Here is a 16,519-nt window from a genome sequence, read left to right as displayed (position 1 = left end):
TATAAATATATAATAATTAATTTAGAGAATATTTTTGTTTTCTTTGAAGAAATTAAATTTGCACTATGTCCAAGCACGGCAGAACAAATGAAGGATGAGAAAAGAATAAAATCATATTTCTTAGTCGCTAACATTAGTTATAAAACAATTTACAAGAAATGAAAAGAAAAAAAAAGGAAAGGAAGGGAGGCCAAAAAAAAGAAAGAAAGCTAAGTTTGAAGGCATAAAAGTGATTTACACATTGAATTGAAGAGTTAACGTTGCATGGTGGTTGTTGGTGTTTCCTTCCCTTCCTTTCCTAGGCCTGCACTGAAACTAATATAAACTAATTTGAAAATACAATAGAAATTAAATTAAAGCTGTAGTTCCTCTATCCTCCTAATGGCTTCCTTCATGGGAAGACGTCGTTGGGGGTTGGGTTCCGTGCAGTCAGCTCCAATGCGGAGGAGGTGCAGCATCTGAGGGAGAGAGCTGCTGTTAGGGTGCAAGTCCGGGTCGATTAAATCGGCCTCTCTTTTCTCGGAAATGGCGGTGGACACCCACTGCACAACATCGGTGCCGCCCTTGCCATTGCTGTGATACTGAGAGGGGAACTTGCCGGTTATGATCTCGAGAATGATGATGCCAAGGCAGTACACATCGGTCTTCTGAGACACGTGTTTGTATTCGGTGTAGTCTGGAGTTTTGTAGGCAAACAAGGTTTGAATGGCGTAGTTGGGATTCATGAGCGAATGGAATCCATAGTCGCTGAGGAGAGGGTCATACTGGTTGGTGAGGAGAATGTTGCTGGATTTGAGGTTCCCATGGGGAAGCTCTTCGGTTGAAAATTCAGTGTAGAGGAAAGCCAAACCTTTTGCGATTCCCTTGACAATGGCGAAACGTGTTGGCCAGGTGAGTTCGCCATGGCTGGATCCTCTATCTCCATGCAGCACATAAAGCAAGCTTCCTTTGGGGATGTACTCCGTCACAAACAGCTTCTCCTCCTTGCGATAATGGTAAGCAAGAGGAGTCAGGATGTTACGGTTTCTGATCCTTCCAAACCGTCTCATCTCCGCGTCGAATATGTCTCTGCTCACCTTATTCATCTCCCTCATCCTCTTAACCACCACCGATATCCCGTTCGCCATCGCCGCCTTGTACGCCGACCCTAGTCCCCCGTTCCCCAGCACCTCCGCTGCCGCCTTCATCAAGTCCGTCAGCCCAAACACGCCCTTCTCATCGTTCACCATTATGAGGTCACCCATCCCCCCTCTCCCGCCACCTCCTCTCTTTCCGCCAATGCCTGTGCCGCTGCCCCCTTCTGATCCCTTAACGCTCTTCGCCACGTGCACCTGCATCACCTCCTCGTCCACATGGCTGTTTCCTCTGCTCATCACGCTGAAGTTATCACTTTGGTCCCGTTGATTCTTCACCAACACGAACACTCCTGCCAGAATCGCCGCCAGCAGAATGATAAACAGGATCTTCCAGAACCAACTCAATCCACCGCCGGCGCTGCCCCCAGAGCTCGCCGGCTCAGAAGGAGCGGCGTCCCCACCGCCGCATTCCTTGAGAGGCTTCCCGCAAAGAGCTGGATTCCCGGCGAAGGAACTAGCGTCAAATCCCGCCATGGATGGTGGTATTGGACCTTCTAGCTTGTTGTTGGAAAAGTCGAGGATTCTTATTGGTTGGGTGAAGTCAGGTAGAGTCCCTGAGAAGTCGTTTTTGTCGAGGCGCAACTCCGAAAGGAAGCGAAGCTTGGTCAATGATATGGGTATGTTACCGGAGAATTTATTGTCGGAGAGCCATAGCTTCTTCAAGGAGGCTAACTTGTCGAAGTAATCAGGCGGAATGGAACCGGAGAATTGGTTGGTGTTGAGGTAAATGGCTTTGAGGGCGCCGATCCTGTTGAGGTTGGGAATGGGGCCGGATAATGAGTTGTTGATGAAGCTGATGGTCCTGAGGGAGGGGATTTGCAAGAGGGCGTCGACGTCGATGGTGCCGGAGAGTCCCATGTTGGCGAGGTTGATGCCGTTGATGGTGTCCTTAGCGCAGAGGACGCCAACCCAGAGGGGGAGGGCGCAAGGGTCCTTGTTTGGGACCCATGAGGAGAGGGCGGGAGGGTTATTGAGGGCTTGTTTGAGTTTGAGTAAAGCTTCGCCGTCGGTGATGGAGAAGGAAGGGAGAGGAAGGAGGAAGAAGAAAAAGAAAAGAGCAGCGGCCATTGCCGAGGCGGGTAGAAATGGGCCGCCGCTGGGAGAGTTTGTTGTTGTTGTTTGGCAGCAATAATGTTGTGTTGTTGGAATTGATGAGGGTGTGACATGTTTGTTGGTTTACGTGGTTGCTTGTTGTGGGGGTGGAAGAAGATTAGGGAGGCCTCTTTCTTCATGCACTCACTATTCTTAGTCATCTTTCTCCCTGGCTTCACCCTTTCGTTGACCCCGTCAAACCCCTTTTCTTGCCTCTCCTAATCCTCCTATTCTTATATCATATATATTTATAATTAAGCATTTTTATCATTTCTACTAGGCACTTGGTTCTGTCAGCGCAAACAAGTAAATAAAGCCAACATAGTGAATTTTCGTTACAGACATGCCAAGATTGGGCAAACGAAGGAGCCAGATTAACAAACTCTGAGTTGGAAAGGTTACGCCATGCCAAGGTTGGTATGAGCTCTGCCTATATGCACTACTTTTTGCATGTATATCAATTGGCTTAGTCAACTGCAAGAAGAAAATGATTTTGAGTTGGGCAATCATAATGCGATAATGTTGTTGAGGCACTGATATGTCTGTCCTGATCATAACCCTTAATATTAACTAATGCAAGTAGAATTATCCTCATATTCAATGGATTAAAGGACCAATAAAACAGCGTTACTTGGAAGTTTAGAGATAATTATATATATATAATTTTGTTTATTGTCATCATCCACTAATTTTATGAATCAAAAGAAAGGAATCTACCACCAGTTCACCAACTACATGAGCTGATTAAAGATGACAATAATGCTTGGTAGTGCCGCAAGAGAACATACGTCTAATTTGCTAATGAATTTAAATAACTATTTTATCATTTTAGTGTATGCATTTCGAGATGAAATTTCTTATGTAATATACAACAAACTGGCCTCTTTTTTAACGTGAATAGTTCGTTTTTTAAGGTGAGTTCATAAGCAAGAATATCCAAAACTGGGAGATAATTAAATGTTACTAAAGAATAACATATTAACCTTGGAGAAAATACGCCACTTCCGTATACTCGTTAACTTGAAGTCATTTTTTCACTCACTAAAATAATACTCAACCGACTCAATTTTTATGTATAATTATCTTATGAAGATAAATATTCAATTCATTATTATCTTATTCTTTTATCTGTCGTCTAAGTTGATAAAAATATTGAGAATTATTCTATTATATTTTTCCTTTCTTAATTAAGGACTTTAAAATATTTTTACTTTGAAGGGGTTATTAATTACGTTGCAATTAACCAAAGTGTTGAAAGTGGAAAATAATTATAAGAGTGATGATCTATGGTTTTGCAATTTTAATGAATAAAGAAAGAGACGCCATCATTGTCCGAGCGACCAACTGAGTGAGACACAGCTTCCCTTTGAATTCACTCCATCGAAGCAGATCCCAAAAAGGGTCCTTCATTTCTCACACACTCACTTCACAATCTTCGATTCAGAAGCTCCAATCCCTCTCAAAATCAATGCTGCCAGACACCCGAATCGCCGCCGCCTGCTAAATCCAACTCCGTGGTCGCAATGATGGTGGACACCTCAACGCTTGGGCGCTTCCACCACCAAAGACTCGAATTCAAGCGCTGTCTCCCCGCAATCATAACCTCCCACAGAACCCTCTTCACCGTCCTCTGGATCGCCGCCTTCGCCTCCGTCTTCATCTGGCAGAGGAACGTTGTTGTCGGAGGCTTCTTCCTCTTCGGTCGGACCCTCCCGCCGCGCCCGATTCCCAAGCTGAGGCCGGTGGCTTTCAACTTGACGGATTTCGGGGGTGTCGGCGACGGTGTCACCCTCAACACTGAGGCATTTGAGAGGGCCGTTTCTGCGATTTCCAAGTTGGGGAAGAAAGGTGGTGGCCAGCTCAATGTGCCTCCCGGTCGCTGGCTTACTGCGCCCTTCAATCTCACCAGCCATATGACACTTTTTGTAGCTCAAGATGCTGTTATTCTTGGACTTGATGTGAGTTTATGCTGTTATTCCCAATTCTTAATATTTTTGTTGTTTGTGCTGCTTCATGTTTGAAATGAAAACTTTGGGGACTCTGTTGATTTTACTTCTAGTAATTTAACAGGTCAGTCAGCAGAAATGATAGTATTGTATCTAACTGCCACAATTTTTCCATGAAGTGAAATGCTCCAAAAATGGAAATAAAAGTTCAAAATAGAACTTTTAATGATCGTTTGAGTATATCCTTATTCTGATAAATGACTAAGCTTTGAATGTTATTTTCAGTGTGGTTTCTCCCTTTCTTTAAGAATGTTATATTGATTTTCCCCCCTTCTATTGAAGGCACTACATGCTGGTTTATTTATGTCTTCGACTAAATTTGTGAAGGGTACATAGGATTGTGAAACAGGATGATAAGCTTCAAAACTTATGTGCTAGGATGATAGTAGTATAACAAGCTGTTAATTATTGATTCTACTTTCTTGAACACATTGCTCATGACTTGTGTTCCCATTATGTATGTTATTCGGTCTCGTACATTTTGGTTCCTATCTCCACGAATAAAGGAGATATACAAATTTGTGGAAATTACCAAATATCAAGCTCATGAGTCATATCATAAAATTATGGGAGAGGGTGATAGAATGTAGGTTCAGATAGGAGAAACAGGTTTTGGAGAACCAGTTTGGTATTTTAGAGACCAAAGCTATATATCTATTAAGAGAATGATGGATAGGTATTGGAGTAACCATTGTGTTTATTAACTTGGAAAAAATATATGATAGGGTACTAAGAAAAGCCTTATAAAAGGTTTTGGACAAGAAGGGAGTAAGGGTTGCATATGTTTGTACAATTAAGGACATTTAAAATGGGGTTACAACATAAAATCTTCTAATTAACGCTTTAAATTGATGAATTTGACTTGCCGAATTTCTCTTTGATTAAGCATACACTAGAATCTAAATATTTCTGCCACTCTTGTAATTGAACAATATTTCTTACATTATATTTATCATCGTATTTCTTGGTGAACAGGATGAGAAGTATTGGCCACTGATGCCACCATTGCCATCGTATGGGTATGGGAGGGAGCATCCTGGACCACGATATGGCAGTTTGATTCATGGTCAAAATCTTAAAGATATTGTGATAACAGGTTAGGATTTACATCCTGCTTCCACTGTGTGAAAAAGTAGGTTTTGAACTTTTGTTTGTCTTGATCTATCAATATAAAAAAGTGTATTTTATGTACTACTATGTGACTTTGTTATGTAGTTAAGAACCTTAGATAGCAATACTCCAAAGGCTTAAGCTAATGGTGAACTATAGTTTTGTTGATTGATCTTTTGTTATGTTAAATTTTCATGTTGATCTGATTCATCTGTTGTAATAAACTGACAGGGCATAACGGTACCATAAATGGACAGGGACAAACCTGGTGGAAAAAGTATCGTCAAAAACGTCTCAACCACACAAGGGGGCCACTTGTTCAGATCATGTGGTCTAGTGACATTGTCATTGCTGATATTACTTTACGCGACTCTCCTTTTTGGACACTTCATCCATATGACTGCAAAAATATCACTATAAGAAATGTTACAATATTGGCTCCTGTAACTGAAGCTCCAAATACTGATGGCATAGATCCTGGCAAGTGATATTTTTACTGAGTACAAATGTTTATTCATATCTTGATCACATAGGATTGATGATATTAGATTTGTTAGGAATAGTGGATAGTTGTTGGGTTTTTGTCATGCGACTATTTTGTGGCAGTGGGAACATGAGTCTCAGAAAAAAGTTAAAGGATTAATTTACTTATTTCTGAAAATATGCATGCATTTATCACCTAATGGTATACGATGGAGCTGGGTATCTAGGGCATTGGGAAGCAACCTAAGAACCCAAGCTATTCACCCACGCTTACTGTTCACACTTCTCCAAAAAAATCAACAGTTTTTCCACTTTTTAAAGCATCAATGTAGGATAGTAATGTAGCTGATTCCACCTAGTGGCATAAGGTTTTGTTGTTGTTGGTTGAGGATAGTTTTGGTAGCTTAATCTAGATGGTTGGCAAAGAGTAAACTTGAAGAGGCCACATTTATGTTGTGGATATATTTGATGCACTAATGTAGAGAAGCTCTATCCTGTTAATACTTTGAATTTTCTGGTCAACTGAATGATTTCTCGTGACCAATATATATTCCAACTGAGTCAGGGAACTAATGATTAGTGAGTGAGTTGACCTCTGTTTGCAAGTGTCACCAAATCCATGAAGGATAATTTTGGATTTTTGACATGGAATTTCTTTAATATGCATAAAATGTTTGTCTGTTAGTGGTCCAATAAGATGCAAACAATTTAACCTTCCCCAGTTACAAAACCTGAGAATGCTAATTGTATCTATTAGCTTTGTTGTTATATGGCAAATTAACAAGCTTCAAATTCTTATTGCATGAACAGACTCTTGTGAGGACATGTTGATAGAGGACTGTTACATAAGTACAGGAGATGATGCAATTGCAATAAAAAGTGGCTGGGATCAGTATGGAATTGCTTATGGAAGGCCATCCATGAATATAATGATCCGGAATCTAGTTGTTCGCTCCGTGGTCAGGTTAATCCTTAACTCACGCAACTTGCACTTTTGGCATATCTTTCAACATCCTATTTTTGGATAGCAACTAGCTGTCTGACTGCTATTCTGCATAAATCTAAGAGCCAAAATGTAAATAAATCTGTCTTTCTGAATTACAATTTCTTTATGCATCTGGCCATGCTTTATCTACAATGTATCACTTTTGGTGTGTGCAGTGTTTACAAATTTGATCACTGCATCTTTGTTAGCTTCTTGTCATTTAGATATCTGACTTGTTTTTTTGAAATGGAACAGTGCTGGCGTTTCAATAGGCAGTGAGATGTCTGGTGGGGTGTCCAATGTGACTGTGGAGAATCTTCTTGTATGGGGTTCTAGGCGTGCCGTGAGGATTAAAACGGCCCCTGGGCGAGGCGGATTTGTTCGCCATATTACTTACCGGAATCTAACATTTGATAACGTCCGTGTTGGAATAGTAATTAAGACAGATTACAACGAGCACCCTGATGATGGATATGACCCTAGTGCACTTCCTGTACTCAGAGACATAAGTTTCACCACCGTCCATGGCCAGGGTGTTCGTGTGCCAGTACGAATTCATGGCAGCGAAGAGATCCCAGTGAGAAATGTGACGTTTCGGGACATGTCAGTTGGCCTCACTTACAAGAAGAAACATATCTTTCAGTGTGCCTTTGTCCAAGGGCGCGTAATAGGGACCATCTTTCCTGCTCCCTGTGAGAACCTTGATCGGTACAATGAGCATGGACAGCTAGTTAAGCATTCTGCTTCCCAGAATGTAACAGACATAGATTATGATTTTTGAGGCTTCAAGTTCACAAATTTACCGGCCTTGTTCCATCGTCCATCGGATCCTCAAGTTTCTGTCTATCAGATCATGTTTTTGGAGTGTAACAGTCAAGTTAATTTTCTTTCTTTCTTTCTTTCTTTCTTTTATGGGGAAGTTAAATGTTCTATTTCTTCTTCCTTTTTTTTTTTATTTGTAACACTCCAATTTATAGCTTTATTAAGTAGAGTTGTATATACGGAAAATTTTCAGATGCATACCTGTGTTTACTAGAATATACAAATTCAGAACTCGCTGCTATGTGCTATCATTCATTCTTGATTATTTATTGTTAGCAAGAGTTACTCATGTTACTTGAAGCATCATTTTTGGGCTTAGATTCATTGCAGCATTACTTTCCGGGTCAAAATAGTGTTGCGATTGTGCCAATGAAAAAAGACTAATTTTTATGTAAATCGTGTAATTTGGGACGCTATTTTAACACTAACAAGCACATGGTTGGAGAATTGGGGGCTTGATATTTTTCACGTGGCTTTTACTAATCTCTAATAATTCCGCTAGACCCGGCAGCTTCTTAAGGTTTATGGTGGCGGGTGGGTAAGGTTAAAGCATTTATCACATTCATGCCACTTTTTTCACTCCCAAGTCCATGAGATACTTACTTTCATTTTAAAGTGAGCACAAATCTAGTAACAGGTAGAGACATAAGCTACAAGGGATGCCGTAGAAAAATATTCAATATGTGCATATAAAAAATGTGAATTAAGATGGACTAGTGGATGAAGTGTCCACTATTGTGAAATCTTAAATGCTTTCTACTTGTAACTCTAGAAGTTCAATACTTTGACTATATTAGAAACTAACAAAAAACAATTATTTCGTTAATATCTTAGTCAGTCATAAAATTCTTTAAATAACCATGTTTGTATCAATTTGGTCTAGATAAGAAACTTGTGCATATGATTTGGTCGCGCTGTCGCTGATTCAGAGTTTTGACTGGTCTGTGTCGGAATTTGGAAGGAAAATATGGGCTCAATGTGGGTCTAACACGTTCTATCTAGACGGAAACAGCATTGTACTCGAGACCCAGTCCATTGCCTTTAATTTCAAATATATTTGCTTTTTAAAACCAAAATTAATACTAACTTTTTCCAAAGAAAGGAATTAACATTTTTAATAGAACATAAATTTTAAATAAATTTATTATCAACCTCAATTATGATTTTAATTATATGTATACTGTTACTAATTTAAATTATTATCTCGAAATTATTATTTCACAGTTAATAAGGACGTATAACTAGTAATTATTTAAAACAAGGTTTAAATAAATCTTTTGGTCAGATTAAATTATATAATGTTAAAACTTTATGCAACTCAAAATTAAAATCTATTTATAGAGACCAAAACAAAAAAAGTATTTCCTGTGTACAAATCATATATGAATTTAAAGAAATAAAAATAATCGATACATAAAATAATAATAAGAAGAATTTTTTTTGTAATTCTTTTTATATATTCCCAATTTTTTTTATTTTTTATTAATGCATCCCAATATTTCATTCTTAATAATAGGGAAATAATTTCTCCACCTAAAAATTTGTTCCACTATTTTTTTTCTTTCTTTTCTCTCACATGTTTCACTCCAGTAATCTTCTTTATCCCCTTTTTTTCTTCTTTTTCTTCTCATAAAATTTTATATCCTGTTAGAAGAATAAATTTGCTAATAAAAAATATGGTCTATAGAAGAAGTAAAAGAAATTTTCTGGTCTCAGTTTTAAAAAATCATCAGAAATTAATGAAATTATTCAAAAATTTTATCCCTAAAATAAAAAAAAATAGAAACGGAACAAAAAAAAGGAGTATTAGCTCGTTACTTTATTTACTGAGTCATTATCAAAAAAAAGAATCGAATAAATACTATAGTGTTCGAAATTTAATATGAGAAACGACAATAAAATAATTAGAATCTCGAATATCAAATCGGTGTAAATCATGAATCTGAAAAATTAATGGGGGGATTTAGTCCACTAGTGATTGATAATTGATGTAGTCATGTAGAGGTTAGAATTTGTAATTGTTGATAAAGGGGAAGGGTGTTTCGTAAAGAAGGATCAAAGGTGCAGTAATCATGAGTCACGAGTATCACGTGGACATTGTACAAGAAAAAGAATAATGAAATAATGAATGGATTGATGAAAAGTAGATAGATATATTATTAATTTATTATTTATATGCTGAAATGCTGAATGAAGAAGAGGAAGAATAACAAGCGAACCACTCCCTTAAGACTCAGTCTTCACCCGTGACACCTTCATCATATTATTGTATTCATATTCTTTGTTTTGCTTTTTCTTTTCTTTTCTTTTATTGCAAAATTCAACACATGTTCCCAACGCAACTATGAAGTATGAACTAACAAGTAGCGGCTGATTTTTTTTATACGATTTAGTGTGTGTTTGAATTTTAGTTGATAAAATTGGAGTTTGAATAAAATGATTTTATAAAATTGATTTTGGATAAAAATAAATTTGTGTTAATATGATTTATGTTTGGTAATTTTATATTAAAATAAATTATATTATAAAAAGATAATAACAAACATAATACACAAAAATCACAATTATAAAAGTGTTAATGTCAAATAAAAAATTAATAAAAAATATAAATAATAAATAATAGAAAAAAAACTCATGTAAAGAGAAATAATAATAATTCTATAAGTAATATAATAATATGTATAAAGGATAAAGTTGGTAAAAAAAAAATAAAAGTTAAATGTCAGTGGCTAAAAGCCAGTTAGTGCAACGCAGAAGCTATAAATTCTTACTTCTTGTAAACGTGGTTTTGTAACCAAAATCACTTCTGCGTTTATAGATACAAAAATTAGCCAAACAAAAAATGAAGCATTCAAGAAGTTGTAATGTGCTTTTCTTCTTTCAACGTGGTTGCCAAACACACCCTTAGTGGTATGAGTTATGCTGCATTATGATCATTAGAGGGGAATTACACTGTTATGACGGCGTTATTTTTAGAAATTTGGGGGTGTAGAAATCGGTGGGTCCGATTTCAAGGAGAGAGAGGAGGGAACACAAATTGGTCCTACCGATTTGTGGAAGAGAGATGAAGGAACACAAATCAGTCCCACCGATTTGTGTAAGAAAGAGATATCAAATCGGACCTACTGATTTGTAGGAGTCCTATTTTATAAACAGATAGCATAGTAATCGGACCCACTGATTTCGGACAGAATTTTTTTTTTTAATACGGGAGTGCACCAATCGGACCGAGCGATTTTTGTGGTACGCGGTCGGTGGGTCCGATTTGTCTGTAACTGCTCACATAAAATGAAAAAAGATCATAGAAGCCTCATTTCTTCATCGCCGGTCTCAGTCTCAACTGATGTTCTTCCTCCTGTCCTCTTATTCTTTTCCGTCATTCTTGTAGAAAAAATTTCAGTGAGTGTGAGAATAGGCAAGTACGTATACTGATATGGATGATAGAGTTATGTTGAAGATTTATTGTTGCGGGCAGATTTTGTTGCAAGCATATAAAAGAGTTCAAGTTGTGTGTAAAAATTCAGTAAATGTTGTTATTCCATTCACATTGTCATTTGTGGAATTGAAAGGTTTGATTTGTGAGAAGATAGATTCACAAAGATCTAGGAGAGTATCCTGTATTTTGTACAGATATCCTTTATCTGTATTTGGTGGGTTCGTTCAATTTCAGACCAAATACGTGACGGATGAAGCGAGTATGCATGAAATGTTTTCAATGTATATGGAAAATTGCCACCGAATGTCTTATATCGAGTTGTATGTTGAGTTTGAGCAATCTGAAGCGGACCGTAACATTGTGTTTGAAGATTATAATAGTGAAAGCGAGGATGAATTTGAAAATAACTATGAGATCGTTGGTCCAGGTGAAGACGAAGATGAAGTTGGCGGCGCCATGAACACAGATGTGGCGGCAGTTGCAGATGTACTAGCAAACCCGCATCCGTTTCAGGAGCCTTCTTTCATGCGGTCGTTGAATTTGGAGGCTATGCACGCACCGGAGTTTCCGCAATATATGAATCCAGGTGCATAAAGCTAGATAGCTGTATGAAACTCTTAAGTAGCAGATCATTATGTCAAATAAGTAATATATGTGATATGTGGATAGTCATTTGTGAGCATAGCATTTAGTTTTTTTATTAATTAATAGTTCTTTGTTATGAGTTATAATTAGTTGTTCTTTACATAGATAGAATAGCGATAAAAAAGACTATTATTATCTTACATGGTAAAGTGTGTTTATTAATTTAGTTGTAATAAATGATTTATTACTGAGTACACAATAAAAGGATTTATTATTTTTAATGTATATAGTGCTTCCTGTTGTGGCGGATGGTGAGTTCACAGTGGGATGGAATTCAGTTCAAGGGAGGCAGTAATCAAGGCAATGAAAGAGTAGTAGTTACCTTTTTTACATTTCATTTGAATTTACATTGACATTTAAATTTACCAACTCGTGCTTGTATTCATTTCAAACCTGATTAACATACTCGATAGAAAAATAGTCATAATAACGTAATTAACATATTCGATAATTAACATACTCATTAAGTAAATAATACAACTTAATTTTTAAATAGTAGTAACAACCTAATTGACATACTCATTAAGTAAATAGTACAACTTAATTTTTAAATAATAACAACTTAGTTTTCATGGTAGATTTTACAATTAATTCACTCCAGATTTTACAACATACATGTCCTTCTTGTAGATCGTCCAACAACCTCCTAGTGCGCATGATAATTATATCGGTAGGCATAGTTTTCACGGTCCCAGCTACGCCACCTGCCATCGGACAATCCATTAGTTAACTAATCTTGTGAAAAACATAAAATAATTTCTATCATTTCCTTCGATGCATACTTTAATCAAACTTACCTGTTTGCAATTGGAAACACTCGGGGATTGCCGGGAATAGGCGCTAGAAATGGTAGCCGGATCCAAGTCCAAGTGAGCAAGAGTGCCAATGGACCGTCCATCTCCTTGCAGTCGACACGAGTTGCCCTACACAATGATCTATACAAAGTGTGTCAAGCATGCCGAACCCCAACTAAACTGTATGATCTGACAAAAGTTACGGAGTAAAGGTAAAAATTTTCAATGAACAGCTGAACTCGACTTATCTCCAAATAGAACTGTCCCAAATAATAACATTATGTGACACTTTACATACATTTGAATATGCACAACATCATTCAACACTATACGATCTCTCAAACCCCTAAACCATGTTAATTTTATAAAGCTCCCTCTACAGTCCGTCTTCCTCGGTGCAACTCCAAATTGGTGCAAGCACTCGGCTTCCAATGCCTCAAAACTACTCATGGTCGGTTCTGTTACCGGAAGACTATTTGTCGGCAGACCGAGAATCATCGCCACATCCTCCAAGGTCACGGCACACTCACCAACTGGAAAGTGAAACGTGTGAGTTTCAGGCCGCCATCTCTCAATCAGAGCATTAATCATTGCTGACTGACATGGAATAAATCCAACTTGTGAAACATAATAAAATCCAGTCTCGCGTAAGTGTGACTCAACAATTTGGTTGTATGAATCCGGCGGCTTTAAATGATCACACAGCAATATCTGTGAACCCTACAATATCACATTTCCACTATAAGTCACAGTATAATATAACTATATTATCAAAAACACAATTATCGTTACATATCCATTATAACTAATTCCAGCATAATTGTATTTCACACATACGCAGTAAATCTATTATACAAAAATCTTTCAATCATATTCATTACCTTATAACAAAAATTATTTAACCTTAACTAACTAACCAGAATAATTTCACGACTGATAAACTATTTATTAGTAAAACAGCATACTACTTTTATTATTGTTATTATTATTATTCATAAAACAGCATACTATTATTATTATTATTATTATTATTATTATTATTATTATTATTATTATTATTATTATTATTATTATTATTATTATTATTCATAATACAGCATAATAATTTTCTAATCTAAGTTTAGTTACTACTAACTAAATTTTAATAAATTAAAATTCATTTATTAATGATCATAAATAAAATAATTTATTAAATTTTAATTGTTAATCATAATAAATTATTAAACTCAATTACTACTGCTAATAATAACTACTACAATCTACTCTAAGGAAACATATACAGGATCTGATTTCATTAGTTTATTAACTATAAAAAAAACTAATTATTATTTACAGTTTACCATATCATACCATACCATACCATATCATACATACATACATAATACATGATTAATTTTTATTTTAATTTTTATTTCTAACCACCTAATAATAAAATTATACACACATATATGAGTTAATTAATCTCTACTTAATGCCATTACAATATATATTGCTAATTAAATTTAATATTTATCACTATTATTATTATTAAATCAGATTATTAAAAAATAAAAACTTACATAATTTGAATCTCCAAGATAATTAATAATATAAAACTCTGATTGATTTACTTCTTTAATTTTTTGTCTTCTTGACATTTTCTTTGAATTCTGTTTAAAATTTGTTGTGGTCCAATAATGGTGTGCAACAAAAAAATGGTGGGGTTGAGGGTGTTGAAGAGAGGGAGACGAGAGTGAAAGAGAGTGATAGAAAGTGAAAGGGATACCGATGAGGGAAAACATGGGTCTTTTGTACCAAGGGAGTCACGGGCAACCAAGGGAGGCAAATGCATGCGTGACGCATGGCCAAGAAACACAAATCGGTGCCTCCGATTTGTGCACCCACTGCGCCCTGAAATCGGTGTTTCCGATTTCCTTCCTACCTGTCGGTGCCACCGATTTCTGCTACCCAACCGTCACAAATCCGTAAAATACCAATAATTCCCATATCGCTGCTATACTCTATCGATGGGTTCATATCAAAATTTAAAAAATTCATAAGTAACAACTTTTTTTTCTTTTTTTTTTTTCTATAAATTTATAAATATATCTAGTTTGTTATAATGATCGAATTAACTTTGGTTTAACTAATCAAATTAAATACAAATATTTCCAAAATAGTTTTTATGATAAATTAAATCTAATACTTTTATATTTTTATATCATATAAAATATATTTAAAAAAATAAAATTTCAATATTTTATTAATATAATATACCAAATATTTGATATATTAATTGTTCATATTATTTAATATTTTATTCTCTATGTATATTTTTTCTATTAATAAATAAGGGCGCCACTAAACGTCTATACCTACCTATGCCTTGTTAAGCAACCAAGCATTATATTATGAGTTATGTGTATTATATATGCTGCTAATTGGGTCACTCATAACAATTCACAGTTGTAAATCGATTAAATTAAAGCTGCAAAAGTTAATTAAACGCGTTCTAAGGATGCATATCATTATGCCACGTGTATGATTCTGCTTGTTTATCAATTATTTAGGGGCTTCGAAGTGCACCAGCTAGCTTTCCTATTGTCTCCGCGTTTTCCACTGTTTTTATTTAACGATTAAAATGTTACTTGTATTTAAAAGTGAGGAGCATTACGAGTGTGGTTAGAGTGTGTTCTTTTTTAATTTGTTTTCTATCAAGACCTGAGAGAGGAAATTAACAAAAATGAGAGGAAATTGAAGAGCACTTTTAAGATGGGACATAATGTATTATCATGGTAGTTATGTGTGAATTATGTGTCTACAAAATAATGCACAATAATGAGTGGATATTTGTTAAATGTTAAAAATAATCTAGTTGTATTATTCTTGAGTTTATCCATGTAAAATTTAATATAAATATTTTGATGGAAAGTTTTGAGGTGATTGTTCAATTAATGTTGAAAAAATATAATGTATCACCGGAACAAGTAATTTTCAACATAAAGAAATCATGTTTGATCAACTGGACATACAGTGATGATAATAATTATTGGAAGTTGAATTTTAGAAGAAATAGATTTAAGAATTTTATACAGTAATGTATCAGAGTGATAATCTAATACATTTTTTTGGAGTTTAGATATATACATCAACAATATTATTGTTGGTTACGTATATTTTTCTTATAATTAACATTCTAATAGAATTATTTAAATACAATAATCGTAAATTGATAATGACATAATAAATGTATGTGTCTAAATTAATGACTCTTTAATAATAATATCGAAGGAGAATAGTTAATTTAAGTGTATTAAGATATTTAGGTGTGATGAAGGGACGAATTTAAGTGAGTGCAAGTAGTGGCTTTAACCCTCTTAACAAATTTTAAAAGTTTATATATTATTATAATAGATATCTTGTATAAAATAAAATTTAATAATGTAGTGATAATAAAAAGAGTTATTATTCTTATCAATGAGCTATAGTTTAAATGACATACTCTTCTATACTTAATTAAGAGGTTGTAGGTTTGAATCTCTCTATTTTTTGAATGATATAAAACATACAAATATAAATTACTGTCACATAAATACTTAATAAAGTAAATTAATTAACACAATATTTAAAAATATATAATTTTATATTTTATTAGATATAAAATTATAAAAAATTATTAAAAAATTATAAAAATTGAGATAATTCTTTTATTTGATAAGTATTTATTATTTTTTAAATTAAAAAATTAATTATAATTATATCTATTATCAAATATATAGCATTATATTTAATTATACAATATTTTAATTTTTAAACCCTCCACTCTTAGATTTCTGGATCCGTCCTAGGTGTAATAGTAGTATTTTAATTAATTTTTATAATGTAATTGAACTGAATTTATCTTCTACTATTTTAGTGGTTAAAAGTACTAATTATAATTGAATAAAAAAAAGAGACTAATACTAATTAATTGATGATGTAAAATAATAAAATTTACTTCTCTTATAACACTAGTGATTAGGATTAATAGT

General features: G+C 34.9%; 2 protein-coding genes across 2 annotated transcripts; one reads left to right on the top strand and one right to left on the bottom strand.

Moving 5' to 3' along the window:
* Nucleotides 1-132: 132 nt before the first annotated feature.
* LOC107457982 (pollen receptor-like kinase 3) lies at nucleotides 133-2,715 on the bottom strand. The gene has a single exon (XM_016076185.3). The coding sequence runs from the start codon at nucleotides 2,202-2,204 to the stop codon at nucleotides 354-356; it is 1,851 nt and encodes a 616-aa protein (XP_015931671.1). The 5' UTR covers nucleotides 2,205-2,715; the 3' UTR covers nucleotides 133-353.
* An 807-nt stretch (nucleotides 2,716-3,522) lies between these two features.
* On the top strand, nucleotides 3,523-7,934 carry LOC107457991 (probable polygalacturonase). Its single transcript, XM_016076189.3, has 5 exons — nucleotides 3,523-4,186; nucleotides 5,210-5,330; nucleotides 5,576-5,824; nucleotides 6,638-6,791; nucleotides 7,068-7,934. The coding sequence occupies exons 1-5, from the start codon at nucleotides 3,752-3,754 to the stop codon at nucleotides 7,591-7,593; spliced, it is 1,485 nt and encodes a 494-aa protein (XP_015931675.1). The 5' UTR covers nucleotides 3,523-3,751; the 3' UTR covers nucleotides 7,594-7,934.
* Nucleotides 7,935-16,519: the final 8,585 nt, after the last annotated feature.

The sequence above is a fragment of the Arachis duranensis genome, chromosome 1, assembly GCF_000817695.3.
Source record: "Arachis duranensis cultivar V14167 chromosome 1, aradu.V14167.gnm2.J7QH, whole genome shotgun sequence".
Taxonomy (NCBI): Eukaryota; Viridiplantae; Streptophyta; class Magnoliopsida; order Fabales; family Fabaceae; genus Arachis; species Arachis duranensis.
Note: the sequence above shows the minus strand (reverse complement) of the source record. Positions and strands in the feature narration are given on the sequence as shown.

Excerpts from the sequence above, each read along its gene's own strand:
- LOC107457982 (XM_016076185.3), bottom strand. The coding sequence starts at position 2,204 with ATGGCCGCTGCTCTTTTCTTTTTCTTCTTCCTCCTTCCTCTCCCTTCC.
- LOC107457991 (XM_016076189.3), top strand. The coding sequence starts at position 3,752 with ATGATGGTGGACACCTCAACGCTTGGGCGCTTCCACCACCAAAGACTC. Across the intron at positions 4,187-5,209 it reads CTGTTATTCTTGGACTTGAT|GATGAGAAGTATTGGCCACT; the intron begins GTGAGTTTATGC and ends CTTGGTGAACAG. Across the intron at positions 5,331-5,575 it reads TAAAGATATTGTGATAACAG|GGCATAACGGTACCATAAAT; the intron begins GTTAGGATTTAC and ends ATAAACTGACAG.